General features: G+C 49.6%; 7 protein-coding genes across 15 annotated transcripts; 3 read left to right on the top strand and 4 right to left on the bottom strand.

Moving 5' to 3' along the window:
• The first annotated feature begins 981 nt into the window (after nucleotides 1–981).
• Nucleotides 982–2,703, top strand: PPTG_15132 (allantoicase). Its single transcript, XM_008912166.1, has one exon. It carries the CDS (start codon nucleotides 1,011–1,013, stop codon nucleotides 2,298–2,300), a length of 1,290 nt encoding a protein of 429 aa, XP_008910414.1. The 5' UTR covers nucleotides 982–1,010; the 3' UTR covers nucleotides 2,301–2,703.
• Nucleotides 2,704–6,467: 3,764 nt separating this feature from the next.
• On the top strand, nucleotides 6,468–9,141 carry PPTG_15131 (hypothetical protein). Of its 9 annotated transcripts, XM_008912157.1 has the most exons (7): nucleotides 6,468–6,679; nucleotides 6,760–6,810; nucleotides 6,876–7,026; nucleotides 7,099–7,471; nucleotides 7,544–7,864; nucleotides 7,933–8,051; nucleotides 8,122–9,141. In XM_008912157.1, exons 1-7 carry the CDS (start codon nucleotides 6,498–6,500, stop codon nucleotides 8,275–8,277), a joined length of 1,353 nt encoding a protein of 450 aa, XP_008910405.1. In that variant the 5' UTR covers nucleotides 6,468–6,497; the 3' UTR covers nucleotides 8,278–9,141. The 9 variants fall into 9 exon arrangements, with proteins under 9 accessions (XP_008910405.1, XP_008910413.1, XP_008910409.1 ...); XM_008912165.1 differs by having other exon boundaries at nucleotides 6,876–7,471; XM_008912161.1 differs by having other exon boundaries at nucleotides 6,760–7,026.
• PPTG_23618 (hypothetical protein) lies at nucleotides 8,324–10,812 on the bottom strand (the record flags this gene model as incomplete). The annotated part of the gene is made up of 15 exons (XM_008912156.1): nucleotides 8,324–8,470; nucleotides 8,532–8,665; nucleotides 8,735–8,786; nucleotides 8,845–8,929; nucleotides 9,002–9,073; nucleotides 9,135–9,153; nucleotides 9,214–9,254; nucleotides 9,334–9,586; nucleotides 9,665–9,728; nucleotides 9,795–9,884; nucleotides 9,948–10,031; nucleotides 10,083–10,109; nucleotides 10,174–10,224; nucleotides 10,285–10,422; nucleotides 10,501–10,812. 15 exons carry the CDS (start codon nucleotides 10,810–10,812, stop codon nucleotides 8,324–8,326), a joined length of 1,569 nt encoding a protein of 522 aa, XP_008910404.1.
• A 331-nt stretch (nucleotides 10,813–11,143) lies between these two features.
• Nucleotides 11,144–12,183, top strand: PPTG_15128 (hypothetical protein). Its single transcript, XM_008912155.1, has 2 exons — nucleotides 11,144–11,643; nucleotides 11,740–12,183. Exons 1-2 carry the CDS (start codon nucleotides 11,188–11,190, stop codon nucleotides 12,064–12,066), a joined length of 783 nt encoding a protein of 260 aa, XP_008910403.1. The 5' UTR covers nucleotides 11,144–11,187; the 3' UTR covers nucleotides 12,067–12,183.
• On the bottom strand, nucleotides 11,705–13,191 carry PPTG_15127 (hypothetical protein). Its single transcript, XM_008912154.1, has 3 exons — nucleotides 13,077–13,191; nucleotides 12,876–12,968; nucleotides 11,705–12,806 (listed from the first exon to the last, which is right to left on the bottom strand). Exons 1-3 carry the CDS (start codon nucleotides 13,120–13,122, stop codon nucleotides 12,193–12,195), a joined length of 753 nt encoding a protein of 250 aa, XP_008910402.1. The 5' UTR covers nucleotides 13,123–13,191; the 3' UTR covers nucleotides 11,705–12,192.
• Nucleotides 13,192–14,689, bottom strand: PPTG_15126 (hypothetical protein). The gene has a single exon (XM_008912153.1). The coding sequence runs from the start codon at nucleotides 14,656–14,658 to the stop codon at nucleotides 13,258–13,260; it is 1,401 nt and encodes a 466-aa protein (XP_008910401.1). The 5' UTR covers nucleotides 14,659–14,689; the 3' UTR covers nucleotides 13,192–13,257.
• A 185-nt stretch (nucleotides 14,690–14,874) lies between these two features.
• On the bottom strand, nucleotides 14,875–15,078 carry PPTG_23617 (hypothetical protein; the record flags this gene model as incomplete). The annotated part of the gene is made up of 1 exon (XM_008912152.1): nucleotides 14,875–15,078. One exon carries the CDS (start codon nucleotides 15,076–15,078, stop codon nucleotides 14,875–14,877), a length of 204 nt encoding a protein of 67 aa, XP_008910400.1.
• Nucleotides 15,079–15,675: the final 597 nt, after the last annotated feature.

Below are 15,675 nucleotides of genomic sequence, written 5' to 3'. Positions count from 1 at the left end.
TGGCTGCTGCTCTGTGTCGGTTTGAGCGCCAAGAGAAAAAAAGGGAGGGGCGCAATTCGCGGTTTTCTCACGAGGTTTTTCGAATGATGAGGTTTTTCGGTGACAAACCTGCCTTATAGTGTGATATGCTGTTGGACAGGCTCTTAGTTTTGCACACGTTTTCTAGAGCACCTGGCAGCTGGGAAGTGTGCTGGTTGGTTGATGCGACCTGGCTGGCGTCGGCACCGTCGCGTGCATGGCGTAGGAGCGTCTCTAGGGTCGAGAGTTTGATCGTGGCAACCGTGATGCAAGCTCGGTTGATTTGGCGCCTTTTCACGACGACAAGGGTTTTCCCGCGCAAGAGAGGCATACAAACTCTCATACTAAATCTCAGATCCTCGCGCCTCTCTATGCCAGGATCGCGATGCAAGTTGAAGCGAGCCGACTTAGGAGGAGCAAGAGAAGGGTAACTCTCTACCCCGGTGATCGACCTGCAACACCAGATTTGTATATTTGGCGATCGCGTTTGATACCGGTTGCAGTTCTTTTGCGCTTGAGAGATACCTGTAGCGTAGCGTCAACGCCGCAATAAATAGCGACGGTTTACCATTGCAACGACGTCGTTATTATCTCCAGCCGGCAAGTGTGCTTTCACCAGCGATTGTGTTGATCTCTTGGGTGCTCGCTATAATAGCTCGCTTGCCTTTCGAGAAGCTTGCTCAGAGCTGAGAGGGGCGAGTACATTGGTCATTCTGCTGACATGAATATATGTATTCATCAGGGAGAGTGAAGTGCTCGCATTGCATTAGGTAGCTACGTCAGTAGAAAAAGCGAAGTTCTAGGAGTGTTGCAAACGCTAGTGCCTCCGTCAAACTAACAACAATAAACGCTTTATATTTTGCTAGCTCGAAATGCGCTAGGTAGCGATTAGTTTTGCGCGACGCAGTGCGTACGCACGTGTGAATGTGTGTTGAGACTAGCAATGACACCAACTTAGTGCCACGTCGTTGTTGTCAGTGTACCCATCTCCAATGTGCGTCAGCAGATCTGAATGCGAAATGATACCACCCGTCGGCTGTTGCAGGTCACCACTCCCGCCCCTCATTCATCGATCTTCGTTGCCAAGCACACTGCTCCCCACCATGGCGCCCTCAACAGCTAACGAAGTAGAGACCATGACTGACTTGGCAAGCGCCGCCTACGGGTCGCGCATACTGTTCGCCACCGACGAGTGGTTCGCACCAGCAAGTCGTTTGCTGCTTCCTGAGCCTCCCGTCTTCATCGCTGACAAGTTCACTAGCTTCGGTAAATGGATGGACGGGTGGGAGACGCGACGCAAGCGTATCACCGGCCATGACTGGTGCATTCTGGCGCTCGGTCTGCGTGGAGCCGTAGACGTCGTGGACGTTGACACTGCCTTCTTTACGGGGAACAACGCGCCGCGCGTGTCCATCCAGGCCGCTGACTTCTCCCAGAACAATAATGCACTAAAGATCCTCACAGCAAAAGCCACGGACGACCGTGCCATGGGCGTGTGTGCCACACCGGAAGAGTTCAAGCTGGTAGAGCAACTCCAGTCCGACAATTGGATGGAGATTGTACCTCCCACTAAGCTCGGACCTGGATATGCGGAAACCCGCCACAATCTACTCCAAGTACCGCCGTCCAAGAGAGGTCCGTGGACTCACCTTCGGGTCAATATGTTCCCAGATGGAGGAATCGCACGTCTGCGCGTGTACGGAGATGTGGAGATGGACTGGACGCGCGTGCTGAGCTCCAAGCTGCTGGATCTTGTGAGTGTTGCGCACGGAGGGAAGGTTGTTGGCTTTAATGATGCTCATTACGGCCACCCACGCAATTTGATGGCTCCAGGACGCAGCAAGACGATGGCCGATGGCTGGGAGACTGCGCGCAAGGCCACACGCCCTCCTATCCTGAAGGCAGACGCTGAAACTGGACTACTGGAAGTGCCCGGTAAGGACTGGGTGGTGCTTAAGCTTGGGCATCTGGGAGTGATTCAGCAAGTTGAAGTGGACACGAACCATTTCAAGGGCAATTTCCCTGAGAGTTGTGTGGTTTACGGTACTCGATTCCATGGTAACGAGGATAAACTACTGAAAGATGGAGCTGTTAAGTGGGAAGTTGTGCTGCCTCGTGTGAAGCTACAAGCCCACAAGCAGCAGTACTTCTCCGTTGCAGATGGCAACGTGAACCTCATTCCTACTGGAGTCAACTACGTCAAGCTCGAGATGTTCCCAGATGGAGGCATCAGTCGACTCCGCCTGCTTGGAAACAAGAAGGAAGCTGCTGCGCGACTGTAATTAACGTGATTAAGCTACAAAATGCGAGTCCTACAGCGATCAATATGATTCTTCAGCATCCATTGCCTCTGCCTGAGTATCATCTTCGCATCGATACATGGTTTCTCGCGGTGGCCGGAAGTGTATTCCTTCCCTGCATCACACAAGATCTCAGCCACTTATTATCATGTTTCACTTCGAATAACCTAATTTCTTACCTTAAGAGGTGCGATATTGGCAGGTTTCGAATACGAGCCAAGTGGGTGTTAGCCGACGCACGAAGTTTTGCTGCGACGTCATTAGTGATAGTGTGGTAAGTCTGAAATGTAGCATTCGACGATGATCGAAACCGAGGATTCGTTGCGGTTTTTGCTCGTGCAGCAAATAATTTGTGCACAGCTTCGCTGGACGTGAACAACTCCACGTTGGGTCGTCGATGACCGTTAGCTATCGCAACTTTCAGTGGTTGCTTCCCCTTCGATGCTTTGGTTCGCTGGGTCTTAGTGAAGTCGTATGCCAGGGTAGCTGCATCAATTTCGCCAAGTGTACGCAACATAGTGTTCTGGTAGGTCTGGATGGAGATTTGCCCATTCCCACGGGCGTCGAATCGATAGAGGAGTCTACAACAGTCGGAAGGTGACAGTGGCTCGAGTCCTAGCATGCTATGAAAGCTTTTCACGCCTTCTACAAATCCCGACCACGAGATTATCAGAGATTCATCACTGGAGTCGGTGCGTTCACTAGTGACTCTGTCATTTATCTGAAACCCATCGGACAGCGCTTGGGTTATCGTTGCACGGTTTGAATTTGCTCGCTCCCGAATCCGGTGAACGTACTGCTTCCAAAAGAACTGAACTCAAAGCAAGTATAAGGTAAGAGATTAAATATGAGTGGCCACTTTTACGCTCTACAGCATGATTTACCTGATGCACCGGATCTATAAGAAATATGCGAAACGTGTTGAATGTGATGCCATCGTTGTGAGGTTGCGAAAGTGCTTGAATTGCACGAAATAGCGCAAACCATTCTTGTTTGGGTATCGCGACACCATTATTGAAACCCAAAGCTGTCGTGTGGAAAATCAATTCACGCAGTTGAATAACCCCGTGAATACACAAACTTTTGTGATCCTCGGACACTGCCAACTCTTGATTGGTCGGACTAGTTAGAAGGAAAAAGAGGTCCTCGAGTCTTTTACCTTCCGCTGCTTGCCATAGGAAATCGCTTAGCTGAGTCTTTAGTCGTGTGATTCGGCCACTTTGAGCAGTCTCCGGGAAGTCGTGACTTTCATGTCCATAGCGTTGGACCCGTAAGTCATTTGATTGAACAGTATAGAATAGATCACCGTTCATTCGCTTCCATGATACGATCGAGTCATGGACTCCCATAATGTTTGGATTGGCAGGCATCAATGCAATTCTAATTGCGGGTTGATGTACAAGGGACTCATTTCCAAGAAAGTCAAAGGGAATTTGTTGCACCGATGCAGTTGAAGAAGCACCTTTTGAACGGACCCCCTTGTAGTCAATCGGTACCTCATCAAGACTTTTGGTCGACCAAGCGTTTGGCTTTCCCAACCAGGTTGCGATTCGAAACGATACTTTAGATGACAGCAATTGAGCCCAATTCGGAAGGATTGAGTTGAGTGTCGACGAGTCTGCACCTTTAGTATACTGCTGTAAAGAGTCTAATGTACAAGTGGCAGTCAAAACTTCATCCCACAGAATAAATGGACGTTCAGGATGATTCATGAGCACGTATTGGGCTCTAACCTCGCGATCAAAATCAAACGAAGACTCGCAGCATGCCTCATCATGCGTAATTATCCACGGAGAGCAAACCACAGAGTCTCTGAGTGCCGACTGTTGCAGTATTAATGACAAAAAGCTTGAGAACTGGACAGGGAGTTGCTTCACTTGAGCAGACTGATACTTCGACCAAACCAGATCGTGATTCTCTCTCAGAATTCGTGTTCTTTCCTGACTAGTCATACAGCAGTTTACTATCAACAATGGAGTACGATGGTAATGTTCATCTTCGTGAGTTTTCGTTTCGTAAATAAAATATTGTCCAGGCGATGAAAATCGTAATTGCACCACGCTTAGATTCTTCAGTCTAAACTTGTCATCGCTACCAACGACGTCAAGGTACTTTAAGTCATACTGCCAGTGATTGTCGCGGTGTTCCACTTGAACGGCTGGATTCATGTCATTTGTTATTGTCTCGATCAGAACTATTACAGAATCGTCTGTGTACACTCGAATACGTTTGGCGAGTAATCTGTACCATTTTGCATCGACCCGTTCTTGAGTTTCAGCCTCGGTTCCTTCAATGTGTACACCTAAGATGCGGATATGGTTGTCTAGGCTTCCATACGCAGCTTCAAGGGTCGTAGCCTCGCTTGCGTTTTGGGGTGCAATATCTACTGCAAACGTGTTTCCGATGACTTCTCCGATTGAGCTTGTAAGCGAAAGAATAGCTCTGCCTTTAGCTTGAGCTGTGATAATTATCTCGATTGAAGCATGCATTGCACTTTGATCGCCTGGTGCCGTTTGCGTCACTGAAGAAATTGAGACTTCTTTCACTGTATCACTCCAAGTGGCAACTGGGTCGTGCTCCGACGTTATCTGAAATAAGCTGTTTTCAACACAGTTTTCCGGTAAGGCGGTGATGGCATCTACCGCGATTTTGCTTATTGCTTGAACTTTGATACAAATTTGAGTGTCAGCATTGACATTCAAACATGGGATCCCCTTTTCGAGCCTTTGACGAGACTCTGCATTTCCACCAATTTCTTTCATAATCCAAGCAGGTGCCACTTCTTTTAAGTTTAAACGAACCAGCCACGTTAAGCTTTCCAACCGCATACAGCAATCTGCAAAACTATTTTGGCTCGAAACTACCTCAATTGGCAAAAGTATGCCGACATCCAGAGCATTAACGCCCCATATGAACGCCCACTTAATACCTGCATATTTACTGACATGTCGAAGAAACAGCGCGGATGAGTTTCCTCCGCAACGAATTTGTGCATTTTGATTAGATGCAACCAACCCAAGCTCAACAGGACGAGGTACCGCTACGAGTACGGGATGAAAATATTCACAAAACTTGCTCTTGGCACCACACGCCCCATTGGTATTACTTCCCCATGCATAAACATCACCGTTTCTTGAAATTGCTATGTTGTGATTCCAACCACACGAGATCGAGGTAATGTTGTGGTTGTCTTTTTGGTGAAAAAAATCAACTGGAGTAGGTTGGCTGTCCACGTTTGAAGTAATCGACGGACCAAGACCAAGCTGTCCAGAGCTGCCATAGCCCCACGAGAAAACACAGCCATCTTCGGACAAAAAAACAACGTGATCGACCCCTGCAGCTACATCAACCAGACGAGTGTTTTCATCTAGCAATGGAAATCTCACTGGTACACCCTGACGCACATAACTTGAATCATTGGAAGACGGCAGTAACCCCCAGTGCCAAAGTATAGATGATCCTTTACTGAGCAAGTAGGTTGAAAATGCACCACAGCGCAAGACTATAGGATGACCCGCATCCGTGGCTTGCACCAGTTCATCAAACTCCGTAGATACTGATATCGGCGTCATTAGTGATGAAACTCGACATTCTCCAAGACCTAGCTGTCCATATTCTCCAAGCCCCCAAGAAAATAATTTACGTATTAATCCATCCGCCGTATTAACCTCACCGAGCGCGTGACAGTGCGTAACTCCGCACGCAACCTGCAGGACTCGAGTTTTAGTCGACAATGACAGCTCAACCGGGCAACACCTCGAGTCACAAGAGTGACCTTTATACACTGCTCGATCACGCTTCGTCAGCCGTTTCAACTCGGTTCCAACCGGATGAGCACGACCACGCCGTCGATCTTGGTGCAGTCGAAACTTCTCATACGAAATGGGTCGGGGCATCATTCCACAGTACAACAATTGGCCGGAAGAGGTCAAGTACACCACGAAGTCTCTTCCACTCGCCATTTCTGCAATCTCCACTCCATCTTCAAGCATCCAATTGGTCACTTTCGTCCATTTCCACGCTAGACAATGTTTCCCGGTCACAAGCTCGCATTTGAGTGGCACGCTGGCCATTTTTGACTGCCACGTACTTCGCGTCGTTTCACACTTCAAAACTCTCTAATGTCATGTATTCTATTAGCTAGGAACTGATCTTCCCCAAGCCTATTTGTAGACTGCCATGTCGGGCGTGGAGTCCTTCGGTGACGGCGACGTGCGCGAGCGTCTGCTTCCTGCTCGACCACGCCAAACATCGCAGGACTATGACGGTGAAGACGCCTTCACACACGAGGAGCTTCTGCACTCGATCGGCTCCTTCTCCGCTGTGGTGTGGCCAGTTGCCGTCACAATGTTGCTCGCCAGGTGCCCACGAGCTCATCAAGCTCTTTTGCAGTCAATACACAGCGCCACTGACGTAAATTTCAATTGATACGCTGTTGCAGTTTTGTGTCGCTTAATGTGGAAGATCCTGCGTCGGCTAAGGCGCTCGCAGAGTACGGAACCATCAACCAATGTGGAATAAGTTGTGAGACTGAACGTTGTGAACGTGATGCTGCAGAGCTTACTTGATCTATGGGCCCGATCAGGACAAAGGTGCATCTACTGGAACAAAAATGACGGATGCTCTGGTAAATGCATTGGCCATCGTGTCGTTTTTCCTCGTGGCGACGTTCGTGATTGTCTGCTGCTACAAGTTCAACTTCAACAGGGTGCGGCTAAGATACTTTTGCAAAGCATGGCATTGTGAACGATACTCTGATGTTGCTGCGTAATTGCTACAGATCCTGATTGGATACATGATGTTTTCGTCAGCTATGCTGCTGGGAATGCTGGGAGGCAACATGCTAGTTATCGTCATCGCCAAGTTCGAGATCCCCATCGATGTCTTCACGCTGCTCTTTGCCATGTACAACTTTTCGGTTGTTGGAGTGCTGTCAATTTTCTACCAGAAGGGAACCCCCATGTGGCTGACACAGACGTACTTGGTCGCTACATCCGTCATCATGGCGTGGCAGCTAGGGCAATTTCCAGAGTGGAGCACCTGGGCACTGGTGATTGTGCTTGCGTTTTATGACTTGTGCGCGGTGCTGACGCCGTGTGGGCCGCTGAAATGGCTTGTGAATCTCGTGCAACAAGAGGGGCGCCCCCTTCCTGGTACGTTTGTGAGAAACTAGATCTTGCTTTCTTCTACTTATTCTGACTCAGCTTTAATTTCGCTGTCGTTAGGTTTGCTCTACGAAGCAGAAATTCGTCGCAATCACTCGGGTCATACTGCTCAGCCGGTGCGCGAAAACGTGTACTATCAATGCGAGTCAGAAATTCCTCTTCGACTTGGGTCGCCACGCGACGTACCGGAAGGTCCAACGTCTTCTACCCACACTTCTTTGACCCCTTGTCAGGTTCAACTGCGCGCTCGACTGATCGAATTCTACTCGAAGCACAACCCATCGGCAATATCCCGTGTCGACAAGATCTTGGAACGATATCACGGACGAGAAACCGAATTATGGCACGATCTGTACCAGAAATATGTCACCGATCAAGGAGGTATGGTTATGCGTTGACTTGTTACCTCGAGTTTTGCTTTTTTTGCTGACGATTTTCACAAACGCCAGAGGTGGATGAAACGATCAAGCTTGGACTGGGAGATTTTGTCTTCTACAGCGTTTTAGTGTCTCGAGCAGCCAAATACGACTTCTCGGCGATGATCGGATGCTTGGTATCAGTCCTGATGGTGCGTGCCTCTTTGGTCCCAGAACAACGGTTTTCGATAGCTCACACGTTTCTGCATTGATTTTTGGTAGGGTCTTGGAGGTACGCTATTTCTTCTCGGGATTTATCAGAAAGCACTTCCAGCGCTTCCGATTTCCATTCTGCTAGCTGTAATGATGTACTTCTGGCTTCGAGTGGTGTTTGTGGATTTTGCCAGCAGCGCGCTCAATCTTGGCGTGCCCCTATAACGCATCCGATAATGCGAGCTCAAAATACGTCTGGCATTTTGAGGACTTATAGATAATTGCCCTTCTCAATACATGCCTGGAGAAAGGAGGTCAAGAACGTAAATCCTAAAACATGAAGAGCTTCAAGCTCGATTTTCCAAGGTAGCGCGTCGCCAAGCCACATTTGAACTTCATCCTTGAAGTGGTCGTTCGCCTGCGTCACCGCAAAATATTAGCTGAGGATTTATAACATGCCTACTGCAGTTGCCTCGCACCTGAATGAAGCTTGATCGAAACAAGGAATCGGCCACTGCCAGGTCTTTTCGAGTGAGAGCTTTAAAAGATGAGATCGGCAAGTCCAAGTCCGCGATTTGAGATGGTCGAACGCCAACCCACTTGATGTCGACGGCTGATCACAGAGTAATGCGTGATAAGCTCAGCAAGAAAAGCAGTGAACGCGCAGTTAACCCGAGTTTACCGTATTGAAGTGATTCCAGCGGCATTCGTGCTGATCCAAGCTTGTATGTGAGCTGCCGAATGTATCCTTAGAAACCCAAGTCATTATTTGTTGTAGAAATTTGGTCTCACCATAATGGAGAGGCCAAATGGGTTGCAATCACAGAGTCCAAGAACTGGAATTTCTAGTGCGTTTCTCAACAGGCTCACGAATACTCTAATTGCATCAGGCCAAGACAACCGGATCAGTACACTATATCTATCATCGTGTCTTCTAAGCAAAATATACCTCGTAGCCAGATCCGGAAAACCCCGACCAGTGATCAAAATGCTTGGAACTATTTCGAAAAACTTGTCTTCTCTGAAAAGATAACATGTTATCAACCAGTCAGGATAAATGCAAAACCTGCGTTCCGTATAACCTCAGGCGGTTGAAAATCCCTACAGAACGAACAAATGAATCACCAAGCTAGTCAAACATGCAACCTCGCTTTCGCTTACCGTCTTTCTCAATCACGAGGATACACGTGGCATTGCTTTTCCTGGACATTACAGACACAATTCAGTGTTATCGCTTGCGATAGAATCGGTTTACTTGTTAGAGCGAAATGAATGATATACATTTCTTGTGGCTTCAACTGCAGAAGTTCATGAGTAATAGAGACCTCTTCCCCACTCCCAAAATGCCTCCACTTTCCATCTCGCTTTCCAAAAAAATCAAACAAACAAAAAATGTCAAAATGTGTGTCATGCCTGTGTGATGCCATCGCGAAACACAAAGACACCAGAACGCTAATGTCCCCAGTGAAGCAGCCTTTAGTTGCAGCAACAATGTTCATGGAGTCTCTTGGAATACCCAGGATACTTCCGGCGTCTATCAGTAGCAACAACAACAACCAAAGAATGAGAACTGATAAGTAAGCACGGTCGTTTACAGCGCTGGAATATCAACCGAGGATAGCTTCGTCAGCTTCGCCCTGCCCTTTAAAGAAAGGATGCAGGTAATAAACGTCTCTCTGCAATAAAAAAAAACTGTGAAACCTAGAACGGCAGCCGAAAGCGCCGTGGCAACCAGTAGGGACCTGAGTTGCTGTTTTGTTTTCTGTCAATAGAGCATGCGCTGTCTGCAAGATCAGCCAAATCCCTGTGTATTTCCTGCCACCCTGTCGGTTCTGGACTCATTTTCCATTAGTTTGAATAGATTAGATCAAGACCCACTTGGATTTTTATACTACCAGTTTGATCAACCGCGTGTCATTCCCGTGAAGCTGCCGTTGATTCTCGTGATCGTAAATCATCGCTGACGAATCGCGCTTCAACTTCATATCTAGTCAATACAGATCTACTCAACTGCAGCACTTGGTACCTACCGCCTCCAGCTCCAACACTTTTCCAGTCTGTACCACAAAAACGTCAGTCGTGGTAGCACATACTTATTCGTTAGGCTACTCTACTCCGCACCGATAAAATCTCTAAAAACTCTGCAGCCAGCGCCTCAATACGTCGCAAAATCTACCGAACAGTGCCAATGAGCACACAATTAAAAACCCAAAGAGAGGATAACGTACTCACATCTTCTCGAGTACTGATGTTCCGCGCACTTTCCATCATTGTCAACGCCACTGCTTCTTGTCCGCATCCTGTGTCCATGGCGGTAGATTCTTGAATGACAATCACTCCTGCAAACTTCAACGTCAACCTGATTCCGCACTCACCACATTAACAAAACAAAATCGGAAAATGGGGACAAAATTTTACTTGTAGCATTTAGCGTTAGGTCAATCGTACGCCGGAGAATGAGTCGCCGTTCGGTCGCGGAGTGTTGCTTGAGGCGCGTAGGAAGCAGGTGCGACCGCGCCAGAACGTGAATGACTGACACTCAGCATGCTCGCAGCAAAGCTGTTCGCAATCGTCCACGCCCGTTACTTGCTGGTTCATGAGGTCGTAGGCGTCGCCACCACTGTCCATCCAGCTGCTGGTGAAGTGTTGAAAGAAGCACTTCTTCACCGGTCGCTTGGTTGCGCCCTCGTCAGTCTTCGCGCTGTGTCGAGACACTTCGTTTCCTTTTTGCTGCAAGTCCAGGGCGGAGATGGGCGTCATGTAGGCCGCGTAAAACGTCAAGGAGCCTGTATGTGCGCAGAATGGTCCGCTCAACGAGCTGCAGTCATCGGTCTCGGCATCAACACTGGCTGTGTTCGGCACAGATTGCTCTAATTCCCCCGGCACCTTAGCTGTCACAACGCCACCACTTTGGGCTACGGTACCTGGCCACCATACCATGATTGAAAGTGCAGCCAGCACAAGCAGCCGCGCCACCACGCCGAGACTCGGTCTCCTCATGTTATCGCGATTTTAACCATGAACAGTCACATAGAATCATATGATTGGACAAAAATAAAAATGGATACGTTTTGGATCTTCGAAAGGTCATCAATGCGACTTCAAGGACCAGCCGGCTCGCCATAACTGGGCAGCATGTCCATCGTGTACACGCTTGTGGCTCGTCAGCAGAACGTGCTGTGCGAGCACACAGATCAGAGCGGCAACTTCCCCACAGTCACACGTGCTGTGCTTAAGAATCTGGCGCAGCACGAGCCCAGCGCATCGGCTCCGGCCTCCAAGAGTGTGTTCCCGTACAACGAGTTCAATTTCTTTTTCCTGTACGATGATGGAATCACGTACATGTGTATGGCAGAGGAGCGTGTGCACGCGAATGTGGCGTTCATGATGCTGGCGGAAATGCAGACCATGTTCCTGGCCAAGTACAAGCAGCAGGCGCAGACAGCACTGGCGTATGCCATGACCTCCTTTAACCCGACGCTCGACTCGCTCATGAAGAAATACGATAACTACAAATTGGAGACGCCAATGTCGATGGTTCGGCAGAAGATGGAGCGTGTTAAGACTCTCATGATAGACAACGTCAACCAGGTATACTCTAAATGCTGGGACTACATACGCAACGCGACGGAACGGAACGCTTGCAAAGTGATGATGCGAATGAAACTAACGTTATTTTTTTTCCAGTTGATGGAACGAGGAGAAAAGATCGAGCTGCTGGTCACGAGAACGAATAAACTACAGCAGGATGCAATGAAGTATGAAAAATCGGCAAAGAAGCTCAAGAATGCGTTTTGGTGGATGAACGTCAAGTACTGGATCTACGTCACCTTGGCCTTGGCTGTACTTGCGCTTATCGTGACGTTCATGATTTGTGGGACTGACTTGTCCAGTTGTGCGGCACGGATTGGAAGCCAGGCAGAAGACGGAATAGACAAGGTCGCAGCTAAAGCCTCCGGGGCGACAGCTGATGCCATGGACAAAGCATCTACGGGTATCGCAGGCGGCAGTTAGTTAGGTGAAACTAATGGAACCCTTTTTTGGTCTTTTCATTAGTTGGTAAGAGCACTAACGCCGTAGACTTGTCTGCTGAACGTCGAAAGCTATGACACTGTGCCCACTTATCACCAGTACTTTGGATTACATGTCGCCCGAGGAGGCCGTGTCCGCAGCCGCCTTCTGCAGTAGCTCTTCCGTCTCCTTCTCGGTGAGTTGACGGTGCACGATCTTGCCGTCAGGGTTCCGCGTGACCGTCGTGAACTCAAGCTTCTCTGCACTGGGGGAGGTAGAGTCCATGGTCTTGTTCATAACCTTGACCGAGAAAGCCAGCGCATCTTCCACCGTCATGCCTTCCTCGTAGTCGCTCTTGAGCATGCTCTTGGCTGCACGGTTGTTGGCACCAATGGCGGTGGCCTTCCAGCCGCCGTAGTTTCCGCTGGGGTCACTGTGGTACAGCTGGAAACCATGGTGGCGGTCCCAGCCAGCGTACAGGAAGGATACGCCGAAGGGACGCTGGCCACCGAACTGCGTGTACGCCTGCTTGTAGTTGCAAATGGTCTGCACGAGCTGCTCGCACGGCTCCTTCTCCTGGTACGCCAGCTCGTAGCGCTGCGCCGACAGACGCGCGTAGTTCACTAGGATGTTGGCATCGGCGGTCAGACCAGCTACAGCGCAGATCAGGTGGTCGTCCAGCTTGATAGTCTTTTCACTGGTCTTGCTGGGGGTTAGCAGCTTGGACACCGTCTTCTTCTCCGCTGTGATAACAAAGATCGCGTAACTCTGTCAACATTATTCAAACGATAGGCACAGCAAGCAGCACCAACCTGCAATCACAATGCCATCCTTGGCAAGAATTCCGACGGCCGACCCGGCGTTGTTGATAGCCTCCATGGCGTACTCCACCTGGAAGAGTCGGCCTGATCCGCAGTCAAACAACCACCGTCACGAACACCATATTAGCAACCAGAGCATAGTTATGCCAGATAATGGAGCAGCAGGCAGCTAGCAGGTAAATTCAAACGCACCTTCTGGGGAGAAGGTAGTCGTGCGGCCGTCGTATCGTCTCGACATGGTGCTTCTCGGGTGCTGTTAGGTGTGATCTTTGCCGTATCTGAAAGGGGGAGGAAGCTAATGCATTATGTTGATCCCAATTGGTGTAAAATTGGTCGACATTTTGATTATTTTGACCAATGAATGATACGGTTTTTACTCTGTAGCCATCTGCTGGCGGATCTCAGTTGAAGAGATGTCATTGCGGAAGGCAGACTCAGGCAGGGGTATGAAGAGATGGCGGAATACAGGCGGCACATGCTCGTCTAGTACCTCGTCCGCACTGATGAAGCGGTTCTCCACTTTGTTGTCGAAGCGACCCGCCACCACGAAGGAGCAATCACTGCGGGCGATGCGATCCAGCGCCAACACCATCTTGTGCTCGTCCATGTCGTAGTACTTCTTGTCCACGATGCGAACTGCCGTGTCAGCGCCAATAACGAAAGCGCAACCGGGCAGCAGCTCCGCTTTCTGGCCGAAAAGCGTGGCGTTCGTGACCAGTAGGGGCCATGCGCCGAGTCCTGAAGCATTGCCATCAGCAAACTGAGCGACTCGAGACGAGATGGTTGACGACTCGATCGCGCCTTTGTCTGCGTTAGCAACTGCAAGCTCAAATGCCACAGGCAGCTCCACCCCAGTTCGATCCTTCACCAGTTGCTGAGCAACACGTGCCAGATCCACATGACCCTTGTGAAGCGGATTGAAGGATCCTGGCAAGATAAGTCCGCGAAAGTCAAAACCTCGTGCAGCAACCGTCGAACCAGCACCACTAGCGCTTTCTGTCGGCCCCTCAGGCAAGAACGCAACGCTCATGAGTTGATCCGATTTGCCGATGCAGATATCATGCAACGGGTTGTTTGCACTGCTATCTTCTTCATCAGAAGTCAACTTCACGATAGCATCACTTCCAGTGTGCGCTGACATCAATTCATCGTGGAAAGCAGAACAAGCCTCGGAGTCCACGTCAGCAGCCTTGGCGAGGAGATACACGAGCCAGCGACTCACGATATGATCTTCCTCCGTCCTCGAGCGACCCAGCGTTTTGTCCAGCTGGAGGTGATAAGTTTCACACTTCGGCTGCAGGAACGCTGTACTCTTAGACACCGAGCGAGCCTGGCACACTGACAAGAAGCACTCGTGTGGGCCCTTTTTGGGGTAATTGGTCGCCAGTCCCGCCGTGCAAGCGATACCCAAAGATGCGCGGAATCGCATCAGAGCACTTGGCAGCGCCGCTGCAGCCTGTGTATCGTCCTCCTCGGCCTCATTCCTGGTAATATCGTTCGCCTTTTTCCACGCAGCCAACGCCATGCGCTCTGATGTATCCGCCGAGCAGAACTTGAGCTTGGAGGACGTCGAAGGCACTGAACTTAAGAACGATTGCAGGCTCGCGCGCGAGTAGGGGACAGCGAAGTGCAACATGGTGGAGGAACTACCAGGTCGGAAAAGGCTCTCGGCAACGGAGACTCCACCGCCCGTCACAGCCGCCACCACCTTCATATGCGGTTCGCGAGCGTACATCGCCGACAATAGTCGCTCCATCGTGACAGTATCAAGCATTCTAAGAAAATGATTTTCAAGTATGATCAGCAAATCCTGCAAAAAAAAAAAAAAGAAGAGCGTTGTTAAAGATACCGATAAGATCGTACTTAAGCGAGAATTAGGGGCACATCGTACGAGTGCCTCCAGATACTCAGGCACCGAATCACAAATCGGCGTGGTAATATTCGGTATTTTATTTGCAGTCGATTTCAAAAATTTCATCGTTTGTAGACATTAGATCGTGAGGTTCTCGCGGAGCCGATAATGCACGTTGTACGGATGTGACTCATTGGAGCGGCGTGTTGCTTGAAAGTACACAAGACTTGGCGTTTCACGGAGGCAGAGACTGAAGCGTTCATTGACTTGTAGGGCGCACTGCTCTTCCACCTGCGGGTCATCGCGTAAGGTCGTGTACGTCGAGTGAGAGGAGCAGATCATCGGCAACGGTCAACGAGGTGTTGGACGACCAGAAAATCAGCTCCGACGGCTCATGCACGAGTTGCACAAGCTCAAGGAGCTCGTCAACGCGGTAGTGCTAGACGCACTAAGGCGGAGAACCAGGTGTTGATTAACGAGGATACTCACAACGAGACCGTGAAGCATTACAGAGCATGAATTCATTTAGCACAACTAAACCTAGTTATGACAGACATTTCAGCGTGTAGCGAAGCCTTAAAAAGCACATGAGCGGTAAGGTTGGTTTGGCTGGTAGTGCAGTTCCGCTAAGGAAACACTCGAAAAACATGACACCGCAACTTGATCCATCTGGCTGGCGTGAGCGTGTTTCTCGCTTGATTGTCAGAGCGGTATATATTTCGCCAAAAACACTCTTCAGCTGGGCTTCGCAGATACCGTAGTAATTTGACTTCGACCCTTGAAGTGGGTCAAACAGCGTGATTCCCCGAGTCTGTGGTGAAGCGCTTGAAAAATGTGGAGAATGTGAGACGGATGGAAATGGGCCAGGGGTCGCCTACTTCAAGCGCGCAACCAGAACCATCATTCTGGATGCACCGTCATTCTGGTCAAGACTGGATC

The sequence above is a fragment of the Phytophthora parasitica genome, assembly GCF_000247585.1.
Source record: "Phytophthora parasitica INRA-310 unplaced genomic scaffold supercont2.44, whole genome shotgun sequence".
In the NCBI taxonomy this organism is placed as follows: domain Eukaryota; phylum Oomycota; class Peronosporomycetes; order Peronosporales; family Peronosporaceae; genus Phytophthora; species Phytophthora nicotianae.
The sequence above is the reverse complement of the archived record's forward strand: the minus strand, read 5'-3'. Positions and strand labels throughout refer to the sequence as shown.